Source organism: Antechinus flavipes, chromosome 4 (genome assembly GCF_016432865.1).
Source record: "Antechinus flavipes isolate AdamAnt ecotype Samford, QLD, Australia chromosome 4, AdamAnt_v2, whole genome shotgun sequence".
Classification (NCBI taxonomy): Eukaryota; Metazoa; Chordata; class Mammalia; order Dasyuromorphia; family Dasyuridae; genus Antechinus; species Antechinus flavipes.
The window spans coordinates 52,970,115-52,981,298 of record NC_067401.1 but is presented as its reverse complement, the minus strand read 5'-3'; the positions used below and the strand labels follow the sequence as shown (position 1 = coordinate 52,981,298).

At 40.6% G+C, this 11,184-nt stretch overlaps 1 protein-coding gene across 1 annotated transcript; it reads left to right on the top strand.

Moving 5' to 3' along the window:
- Positions 1-614: 614 nt before the first annotated feature.
- Positions 615-11,184, top strand: LOC127562439 (olfactory receptor 11A1-like). Its single transcript, XM_051998157.1, has 2 exons — positions 615-884; positions 10,066-11,184. Exon 2 carries the CDS (start codon positions 10,077-10,079, stop codon positions 11,019-11,021), a length of 945 nt encoding a protein of 314 aa, XP_051854117.1. The 5' UTR covers positions 615-884; positions 10,066-10,076; the 3' UTR covers positions 11,022-11,184.

Genomic DNA, 11,184 nt, shown 5'->3' with positions numbered 1-11,184 from the left:
AATCACCATGGATGAGGGTAGGCAGACTAGAAATATACTCTCTCTCCTTTTTAAGAAAAGGAACCAATCTGAGACTCCTGAGATCTGTTCTATCGTACAATCACTTTTTCAGCACATAAATTACACATTCACTTTTTCTAACCAGGTTTCAACCTCTCTCAATATTTTCAAATGAGAACCATTGGGGAAATGCAAGGTTTTAACCAAAAATAAAAATAAGAAATCCAAATTTTTAGAACAGAATGACAACAGGACCCAATTAACAAATTTGCTAATTTTGTTTCCTGTTTTTCTTAGCCTTTGGTTTTAGGGGGGAAAGTGTTTTTATTTTTTTTCCTCCAAGAGATCATGTTCAGATCAAAATTTAAAATACAATAGTATGTCCATGATCTTATGAACTACATTTTCCCAAAGTATATTGGAAAAGTAGAAGTGAAACCTTAAAATATACTTTCCCTCTGAGATTAGGTTTAGTTATACCAACATGGATTCATACCAAGATAAACAACAATTCCCCATCAGAGTCATTTGGAGAATGCCCATTAGGGACAGTATCAGGGGAAGTACCAGCTTTGTCCACAGAGGACACAAGTTTGATTGGAGGAGGAAGAAAAGATGCCAAAACTCAATTGTTCCCAAGAATAGTAGTCTATCTGCATTAGGCCATGCTGGGTTTCTTTCTGAATCTTAGGACAGTTTCAGAAGTGGGGGAAAATATTTGGCAAACTATAGTGTTATACAAGCACAAGACATTCTCATTCTTATTTTTAGGCGTAATCAGGATCCTGGATGCTTCACTTCATTTGCTGTAGAAAGTGGAAAAGCTGCTCCATTTTGCATCTGCATCCAAGAAATATGAATATTTATCCTTGGGGCAACTAAAGGTATGTGAGTTCTGCTTATCTCTTGCTCTTCTCTGCATTTCCGCTTTCCTTAGATTAGGTCTTAATTTGAACTAAGCAGTCAACCCCGAAATTTCAATGGAAAAATCAGTTGAACTTGTTTGCTAAAGTTGATCGATTGCTAGACAGTCTTGAGAGGTTGTTGCCTAAACTGATTGACTTTAATTAAATCAGCTTATTCAACTGAATCCAACTGGTTGTTTAAAAGTGGCCAAACAAACCAGTCCCTAGTAGAAACTGCCTGATTCATCATTTTGTTTTGCTGCCAACCTTGTGTTTCTATGTGTCCTTATTTTTCCTAAAAATGCTTGAAAACGGCTTATTACTCATCTCTTTATGGAAGCTATATGTTTTTACTTCAGGTTAGTCAAAGCTCCAACTCCTCCTGGTCTGCATAGTTCCCATGACATCCCGGGAGTCATGTTTTTAGTGTCAGTCTGCATTAAATTCTTCATAAGGAAAGCATGATGTGTGCAGGGTTTGTGAGAAGTTTGACACCTGGTATGTAAAGGGAGCTCTGGGACAGAACAGGACTTACACAGACCTAAGATGGGCAGGGCTTTTATTGGGATTTTAAGTGTCCAATTTTTAGCTTATTAGGTTCAGGCTTTTCTTATGGAAGGAAGTGGGTAAGGCAAATGCTGAGTGTCCGGGGAATATTTTTCTCTAGCTGTCACCATTCCCATAGTCACCATCTTAGTTCAGGGAAAGACAATTTGCAGTAATCGCATAATTGGTCTCCCTGATTCAAGAGTCTTCCCATTCTAAGCCATTCTCCAACACAGCTGTCAAAATGATTGCCTTAATCACAAATGTGATATGTGATTCCCCTACTCAATAAACTCCAATTGTTCCATGTCACCTCTGGGATCAAATAAATATAAGATTTTCTCCTTGGTTTTCAAAAGGCTTTTAAGCTTTTTGTGGCCCAGCTTGATCTTTTTTTCCAACCTAATACATCATTTCCTTTTCCACAGTCTATAATCTAGCCATCCCTCTGTTCCTCATGCATGATGCTCTCTACCTCCCATCTACACACCTTTGTACCAGCTGTGCCTCACGCCCATGATGCCCTCACTTCTTATCACTGCCTCATAGAAGCACCTCCATCTTTAGAAATACCTCCAACTGCTAGAGTCTTCCCTCCTCACTTGCCTTGCATTTAATAACTTTGCATTCATTTTACATTTGTTCTGCATATATATATGTACATACATGTAGACTCCTTCATAGAATAGAAATTCTTTGAATGCACATATTGCTTTTTTCTCTGGATGTCCCCAACTCCTAGCATAACGCCAAGCTCTTAATAAATGCCTGTTGATAGATTGATCGCATGATTGACGGTACAAAAGCAAAACCTACCTAGCAATACAAAGCAGAGAGGAAATGGCTTTCTGGCACATTTTATAATTCACACCCACCTGCCACTCTTTATAGCAGAGATTCAAATTGTACTATTATACTTTTATGTTTTGAAAGCAGAATTCTTCTTTACCAAGAGAAAAAGGTCCCCCAAGTCTTGTTTGACCAGCAGGCTTCTTTTAGCATAGATGAAGAGCAAATGGATCCTTGGTAAGGCTGTCCCTAAGCACAAAGAAGCAAAGACAAAGCATAGATCCGTGGAAAGCTGCCTCCTGGCCCCCAAATGACTCACTTTCAGTTTCTACCCACCTTGTAGTCCCTCTGAATCTAAATGTAGGAGCAAAACCATTTCCTCTGTGAGCTCTTTGGACTTAGGCAGATAACTTTCTCATTTAAAAATTGAATGTTTCATGAAAATATGATGTATTAAGCCATAGAATCCCAGAATATTAGTGCTGATAGAAAGATTTATTTTAGAGCTTTATATTATATTATATATTACAACATTTATTAAGAACTTACTTTGTGCCAGACCCTGCAAACAGATCTTTGAAATCATCTCATCCATTCCCTTCATCTTACAGAAGCAATCAGATGTAGTAGAAAAGAGTCTGGTCCAGATGGAAGACCTGTCTCTGGCCCTTGCTAGATGCATGGCCTTATTTACTTCATTGAACTCTCCAATTCTTAATTTTCTTATACAAAGAAATGAAGGTCATAACATTCAAATGACCTTCTGCACAGATTGACGATGAGGAAAGCATTTTGAGAATTATAGAGTGTTATATACAGAAAATGCTTCCTTTTTATTTTAATTATCACAGATGAAAATACTGGCTTGATATCATCCTTAACCTTTTATCATCAACTGATAGATAAGATTGGCCACCCAGCTACTGAACCACAGTGTCCATCCACGTTTGGTTTCTTTCTCCTCCATAGGAAATTGAACCACAGGGAAGAGGTTTCTGTTGCGATGAGGAGGATTTCACTTATTGGGTGATAACAACTAAGAGTATTGAAAGAAGTTGTACAGCTGTGTGACCTTGAGCAAGTCACTTAATCCAACTGCCTCAGCAAAGGAAAAAAAAGAAAAGAAAGAAAGAAGTTGTATAAGGCAGTCCATAGCATAATCCACATCCATGCATCTTGGATACTGTTTTTGCTTTTCTAGGTGCACTGGGCTTGGCACCTTTCCTTGTCATGGCTTCTCGTGTTCTTTTTTCTTGTTCGTGTAACCTACATGTCACCCTTTTATAGTTTTCTCACATATAGGAGACGTTTCATCTTTTACTTCTTCCTTTAACAGTTTTGTTTATACTTAATCATACTTCCTGGTTTCTACATCATTTCCAGCAAATCACATGAACCATATAACATTTCCAGTGTATAGACACTGCCTTTGTCAGATTATGTCCACAGTTTTTCAATGAGGAAGCAAACTGCTCAGTGCCCAGTATCCATGGTAACCAAATCCATGACCGGCAGCCTAGACAAAAACCTTTTCAGTGTGATGTGAAGGTTCTGAATCTGAGAACTCCTTGTTCATGGTCCAGTTCCAGAGAGCACAACAATGTTCAGGGGAAAATGTTTTCCTCAAAAATTTTATATTCAAACCAAGCTTATGTCTGCTTGGAAGAAAATGATTCTCCCATAAATAGCTATCCACATAATGGCCAGCATCAATTCCTTATTGACTGAAATCTTTTTAATAAAGTTTGCTAGAGTATTAAAAAAAAAAAAGAACCCAATATACAGGCTAGATTGCTTAAAATATGATTGCTTTAATAACAGAAAGTTATAGCTGAGAAAGCTTTGGTTCTAATCACTACATGCATTTTATTTGCATTTGCACATGACATACACACAGGCACTGACAAAGTTCCTTACTTATGGGGTGTCTGAGATTATGATCATCATCCACTTTTTGAGTCAAATGGGAATCCTTGTTCCAACGTGCCCAGGAGATGGACCTAAGGACTTAGGAAAATGTTTGGCTCCCCATGTGAATTATCCATTTAATTATCTACTTCATGCAAAGAAGTTTGCTAAATACTGAGGGGGAGTAAAGATAAATATGATACAGTCTCTATCTTCAAATGTTGCCCATTCTCTCCTCCTTTAACCTAATATCTAGTGATGACCTGCCCTTTCTGATCATAGCCAGGCCCCTAAATATACCTTCAAATTGCCCCATCATTATGCCTTCTCTCCCTGTGATCCTCTCTCTTTTTTTATCTTTTAGTTTCTTCTCTGTTGCCTAAAAACGAGTCTAAGCCTCAGCTATTTAAAATTTGTTTTCATTTTATCCTATTATCCCCTTTATCACCCCATATCTCTCCTTCCTTTGCCAAAACCCAAGGAGGGGACAATCTGTCTGCCAACTTTGCCACAACTTCTTCTCCTCTCACTGACTATTTAACCACTTGAACTTGGTTTTCAACGGTTATCACTCAACTGAAGTTGCTTCCTTCAGAGGTACTAGTGACCCCCACTTTTTCCAATCTGATTCCTTTTCCCTCATGCTTCTTGACCTCTGAACAGCATGCGACATTGTTGACTACTCGCCAATCCTGGATACTCTCTGTTTTCTGGAATTTTATGATTGTTCTCTCTTAGTTCCCCTCCTCCCTCTATGACTGTCCCTTCTTAGTCTCTCTTGCTGGTTCACCTTTTGTGTCACATCTCCTAACTAAATGGAAATGCTCCATGGCTCTGATTTGTCTCGCTTTCTTTCTCACTTGAGGACCTCATTACCTCCCATGGGATGAAATATCAGCTCTGTGCAGATAGCTCCTAGATCTAAGTCTCCTCCATGAACTTCAATCCCTCCTCACCCGAATGCTCGTTAAACATTTTGAACTGGATGTCCCACAGGTGAGTCAAAATTAATATGACCAGAAGAGAACTCACCATCTTTTGCCTCATGTTTCCCACCACACTGTGCTTTCCTCTGGCCAAGGTCCCTTTCTCTGCCATCCTCAGCACTGTCACTTAGTTTAGGCTCTTCACTCTCCTCTCCCCACGTCTCCTACCAGCTGCCACATCTTTCTCCTATTGTTCAGGCCCTCATCACCTTCCCCCTCAACCACTGTAACCTCTTCTCATTCCACTCCATCCTCTGCCCCGATTTTGGAGTTTGTCCTGAAGGGCGGATCAGACCTCCCCTTTTCAATAAATGGCAATGACTCTGTACGATTCCTGCTACTGAATGTAAATGCTTCTGTTTGACATTTAAAATCCTTCATGACTGAGCGCCAACATGCCTTCCCCTACCTATCATACATCATTTCCCTTTGGGGTCCCTGAGGACTCACTGTCTCCCATTTCTGGAATGTGCTCTTTCACCTTTGGATCCCTGGTATCCTTAAAGATGCAGCTCAAGTGCTCCTTTCTATAGGAAGCCTTTCCTGATGTCCCAGCTGCTAATGTCCTCAACCCTTCAAAAAAATCTATTTTTATATCCCTATTATATATGCATATGTCGTCTCCTCTGATAGGAAGGAAACAAGCATTTTAAAAATATTTATTGTGGGCCAGACATTGTGCTAAGGACTTTATGAATATTATCTCATGTAATCCTCACCACAAATCTGGGAGGTAGATGTTATTAGTATCCCCATTTTGCAGAAAACTAAGGTTCTGGCTCACTTAAGTTCATACAGCTAGTATCTGAGGCTGTATTTGAACAGAAATCTTTCTGACTCCAGGCCCAGAGCTCTATCCCCTACACTACCTAAGTGCCTCTGGCTCCTTTAGGTTAAAGTTGATATAATGATTCCTCAAAGGAGTGAATTCTTCAAGGAAGAAGATAAAGGGGTTAGTCTTAGAAAAAAAAAAAAGTCAAAGGACTAGATCCAGAAGGGACCTCAATGAACAAGCTGGATTATTAAAATGTGATTGCATTAATACTAAAAAGTGAAAGAAGAGAAAAGATTATTTGTATACCACCTATGTCAGATATTGTCTGACATCCCACAGTATGACTTCTTCCCTTTTCACAGATGAGCAATCAGCTCCCCATGGTATGAGTGATTTGTCCACAATCGAGAACACTAATCTTGAAATGACTTAATGATTAGGATTAAATAATAAATAGCATGTTCTGTGATTTTTCCTCTGGCGATTTTTTGGAGATATAGAGTGAATACAGTTAAAATGGGTGGTGAGAATATAATCCAGGGTTGGTATAATATGTTAGAAGGATTAAAGAGGAATCAGCATTATTGAAGTGGTTGAGCATGGCATCTGGGCTGAGTATGGGAGGTGAACGGAAGCAGAATTGGTGTGATGGGTTGGAAAAATGAGTGGAAGAGTTTGAATGAAGAGGAGAAGGATGAAGTCAGAGAAGAGAATTTCACAGTTCAAAATACTGGAAGTGGAATAAATGAAGCTGCTCGTTTCTATATTGAAATCTTGAAAACCCATTCCTAAAGATGTGCTCTCAAGCTAAAATAAGGGCTTTCCCTGTAGTGTGATAAGAGTGAATAGAGCCTGAGGGCAAGAAAAAGATCTGAGTTCTAATCAGTTTAGACTAACTTTGTAACTGTAAAATGAGGCTCCCCTGAGTTCCCTTATAGCTTGTTTATTTTATGGTTATTCTCCTTGTCAAGGTGCTCTCCTTTCCCTTATCTGTTGGAGCCATCTTCCTGGTCTATTATCTTTGCCTGTCTGCCTTTTTAGAATGCTGGAGTGTAGCATATCTGTAATTCCAAGTCTTGTTCTGCTCAGTGGTCACTCCTCTCTGGGCCTTGCTTTGTAACTGCCTTCAATATCTGGGCAAAGCAGTTTTAACCCCTTTATTGTATTGTTCATGGACATGCACGTAGTGTCAAGTACACATGCATAGCTTAGCTCAAATTCTATAAAGAGGGATTTGTGCAATGCAGAAGTTACAAGGGTACCTGTGTGCACGTTTATTTATCTGTTCGAAGAGATAAGAAAAAGAATTCTCCTTGCCTGCCACCTCACAGAGATATTCAGAGAAAGAGCCATTTCTAGTGATAATCAACCTGCCTGGCCCTGAATGTTCAAAGGCCCCATACTAGAACGATTGCTATCTAAACCAGTGGCCCTCAAACTTTTGTTCTCAATATCTTTATCCTATTAAAAATGATTGAGGATCTGTCCAGAGTTTCTGTTTATGTGGATTATAGTTAGAGATATTGATCACATTAAAAATAAAAACTAATTATGAATTTGTAGACTCTGAAAGGATTTCAGAGATTCTCAGGCTGTTCTGGACCATGCTTTGAGAACCACTGATCTAGACAATAACTTAAGAAGAAATGGAAGAGGAAGGAGCTTCCAGTTAGTTAGGAAAGACCTGAAGCTCACATACACTTAGTCAGCTCATAAGTCACCCAGACCAGCATCCAGTCAAAGATGTAGGAGTACTCTCTGATCTACCCCAGGGTGCAGATTTCCCTTTGATATTTTTTCCCCTGGAAGACTATCCTTGGTTCCTTGCCAACATATTTCACACCTTCCCTCCATAGGGATACACCATTATGGACCCTGGGCCAAAGAATCCCACAGAAAGAGCAGCATGATGTTGGGGGTGGGAATAGACTGAGAGTCTGAATCCCTTCTTGGGCAAGATAACCCCAGATCCCTTCTAACCCTCAATCTGTGACTTTAGGATCTTTTTTAGGTTTTATCAGACCAATTTCTTGGCAATGTTAGTGCACATAGGCCTTTTTACTTCCAGCTTCCTCAAGCAGAGCTATTGTGGCACTGAAGAGATATATCTCCCTCTTTCCCATAATGGGAAAAATAATATAAATGAGGAAGGACAGCAAATGGGAAGCCTAGCAGATGGCTATTACATGACAAATAAATAAACGTTTTTTTTAAGTTGGAAGGGAAAAAGTACTTAAAAAAAAAGATCTTGTGTAATATCTATCTACTATGTTGCCTGCCAAACTTCCTCTTCTCAGTTTCCTTTGTCTTCTTCCCATCCCTTTCTTTGATCTCTAGCTGTTTCATGTATAAATTCTGTCATCCCAACTAGATTTTGAACACCTAATGAACACTCATGATATCTTCCTTTACCTTGTATCCATGATAGTGTCTACATAGAACTGTGTGTATACAAGATATTCAATAAAATCTTGTTCCCTAACTTCTCCCTTTTGCTTTCTGACTCTTCTCTTCACATTACCTCCATTTCTTTCTTCTGTTCTACCTTTTCTTTATGTTTTCCTCCCTTTTTCTCTCTGTCTTCTCTACCGTTTTGAAATATGAGAGCTGTAAGTGAATATAGGAATGTAAAGATTAATTGTAATTCTTACTCTGCTTTCTTCTCTTTCCTCTTCAACATTCATTCTTACTGATCTTCATTCAGTGCTGAATTTGAAAGAGTTGTTTTCATTCACTGTCTCCAATTTAACATCACTCACTTCTCAATTTCTTGTAGTGTAGTTTCTGATGATTTTATATAATCAAAGCTAGTCTCACCAATGTTATCAATGATATTTTAACTGTAATAAAAATTGTCTTTTCTCAGTGCTTTTCCTGTAGTTAAGTCTGTGGTCCATAACTATTTATTAAACAACTACTATATTCTGGACTCTGTGTTAAGCAGTGAGGATACAAAAAAAGACAAAAACCAGTCCCTGCCCTCAAAAAACTCACAAGCTAATGGGGAGCACAACAAAAACATATGCAAACAAGCTATATACAGAATAAATAGGAAGGAAGGTCCTAGAATTCAAAGGGGTTGGTAAAGGATTCCTGTAGAAGGTGGGATTTTAGACGGGATTTAAAGGAAGCCAGGGAAGCCAGTAGTGAGAGGAGCGAGGGTATTCCAGGCATGGGAGACAGGTAGAGGGATGGAGAGTTTTGTTTATGGAAACGGAAGGTGGCCATTGGGCAACCCTTTTCATATCATTATTCTTCACACTCCATGTCCCAGCAAAAATATACCTGCAATTGTCTCCTAAACTTAAGATTCCATCACTTATCACTTCCCTGCATTTTCAAAAGCAACCTTCTGTGCCTGGAATATGTGCCCTCTTATCCCCATCTTGCAGAATCCTTTCAAAGTCTCCTCTGAAGTTCTAGCTCTTCTATCAACCTTTCCTGATCCCTTTAGTTGTTAAATTACCTTCTATTTACTTATCAATATTTACTTATACTTATTTATGTTGTGTTCCATTGACAGAGGACAAGACATTTCCTTTTTTTGTCACTGTTATCTCCACTGCCTAGCACAAAGTATGAGTTTAATAAATGTCTGTTAATTGAATTTCTATGTTAAGCTTTGAAAGTAAAAGCAATCCATGAAAGATCTAAAATCAGGAATCAGAAACAGCACTTTCCTGCTTCAGTCTGAAGGCCCTGTGCATAAAGCACAGCGCCCTGCACAGAGATGGAAGGGAAAAGATGTTTAATAAGCACCAACGATGTGTCAGGCCCTGTGACAAGCACTTTGCCATTGCAATCTCATTGTGTCATCACAATAACCCTGGAAGTCAGGTGCTGCTATTAAACCCACTTGACCATTGAGAAAAAAGACATAGAAAAAGGTGAAAGGACTTGGCCGGGATGACACATCTTGTCAGTATCTGAGGCGGAATTTGAACTGGGGACTTCTTGACCCCAGGCCCAGCACTCTGTCCCTGCATCCCCTTCTGTCTCTTCACACGCATCTGAGTGCTTATCTCATGGCAATGAGACAAGCAATCTGCCCATCTATCCCAAACCCTCAGTGAATTTAAAACGAGAAAATACTGTGAAGGTTCTCAGGCTCAATGTCATTGCCAAGCTCACATTTCGCCATTATGATCCTCCGTAGATAAGCCAGACATGGCTCGTCCTCCCTGGGAGAATCAGACAGCCATTGTGGAATTTGTGCTCCTGGGCTTTTCAACCCTTCGGCAGCTGAACCTTGCCCTTTTCACCACCTTTTTGGCTGCCTATATCTTCACCGTCACTGGGAACATGCTCATCGTTCTCCTTGTTCTGCTCGACCACCATCTTCACATCCCCATGTACTTTTTCCTGGTAAACCTTTCCTTCCTGGAGATCGGGTACACCTCGAACATTGTCCCAAAGATGCTGGCGAGTCTCTTCGCTGGGCAGAGAGCCATATCGGTGGCCGGCTGCCTCACGCAGTTTTATTTCTTTGGGTCCCTGGCGGCCACGGAGTGCCTCTTGCTGGCTGCCATGGCCTACGACCGCTACCTGGCTATTTGCCGGCCTCTTCACTACGCCGTCCTCATGAATGGCCAGGTCTGCCTCGGGCTGGCCGCAGGCTCCTGGGTCGGGTGCTTCCTCCTCACAGCCTTCTCCATCGTCCTGCTGTCCAGGCTGACCTTCTGTGGACCCAACGAGATCGATCACTTCTTCTGCGACTTCGCTCCCCTCGTCCGGCTCTCCTGCACAGACACCTCCCTGACGGAGACCCTGGCCTTTGCCACCTCCTCTGCGGTGACTTTGGTCCCTTTTCTCCTGATCACAGCTTCCTACTCCTGCATCCTCGCCACCATCCTGAGGATCCCCTCCAATGCTGGCCGCCACAAGGCCTTCTCCACCTGCTCCTCCCACTTCACTGTGGTCACCATGTTCTACGGGACACTAATCGCCACATATCTTGCCCCCTCGGCCCATTCATCCCAGTTTCTCCGCAAAGTGTTTTCTCTGCTCTACACCATCCTGACCCCTATGTTCAATCCCATCATCTACAGCCTGAGGAACAGAGACATCCACGAGGCTCTGAAGAGATATCTGAGCAGAAAGACACTCCAATGAGGCTATGGAAACAGATGTTTGTACAGGGATGGTATCCCATGAGAGCCAGGGGTTTCACACAAACAAAACAAGACCAGTTTTTTAAATACAAAGTATTTGAACTCTTTATATGTATGTGCACATACTTAGATATACACACATATCTATTTATAGCTTGCTTTGG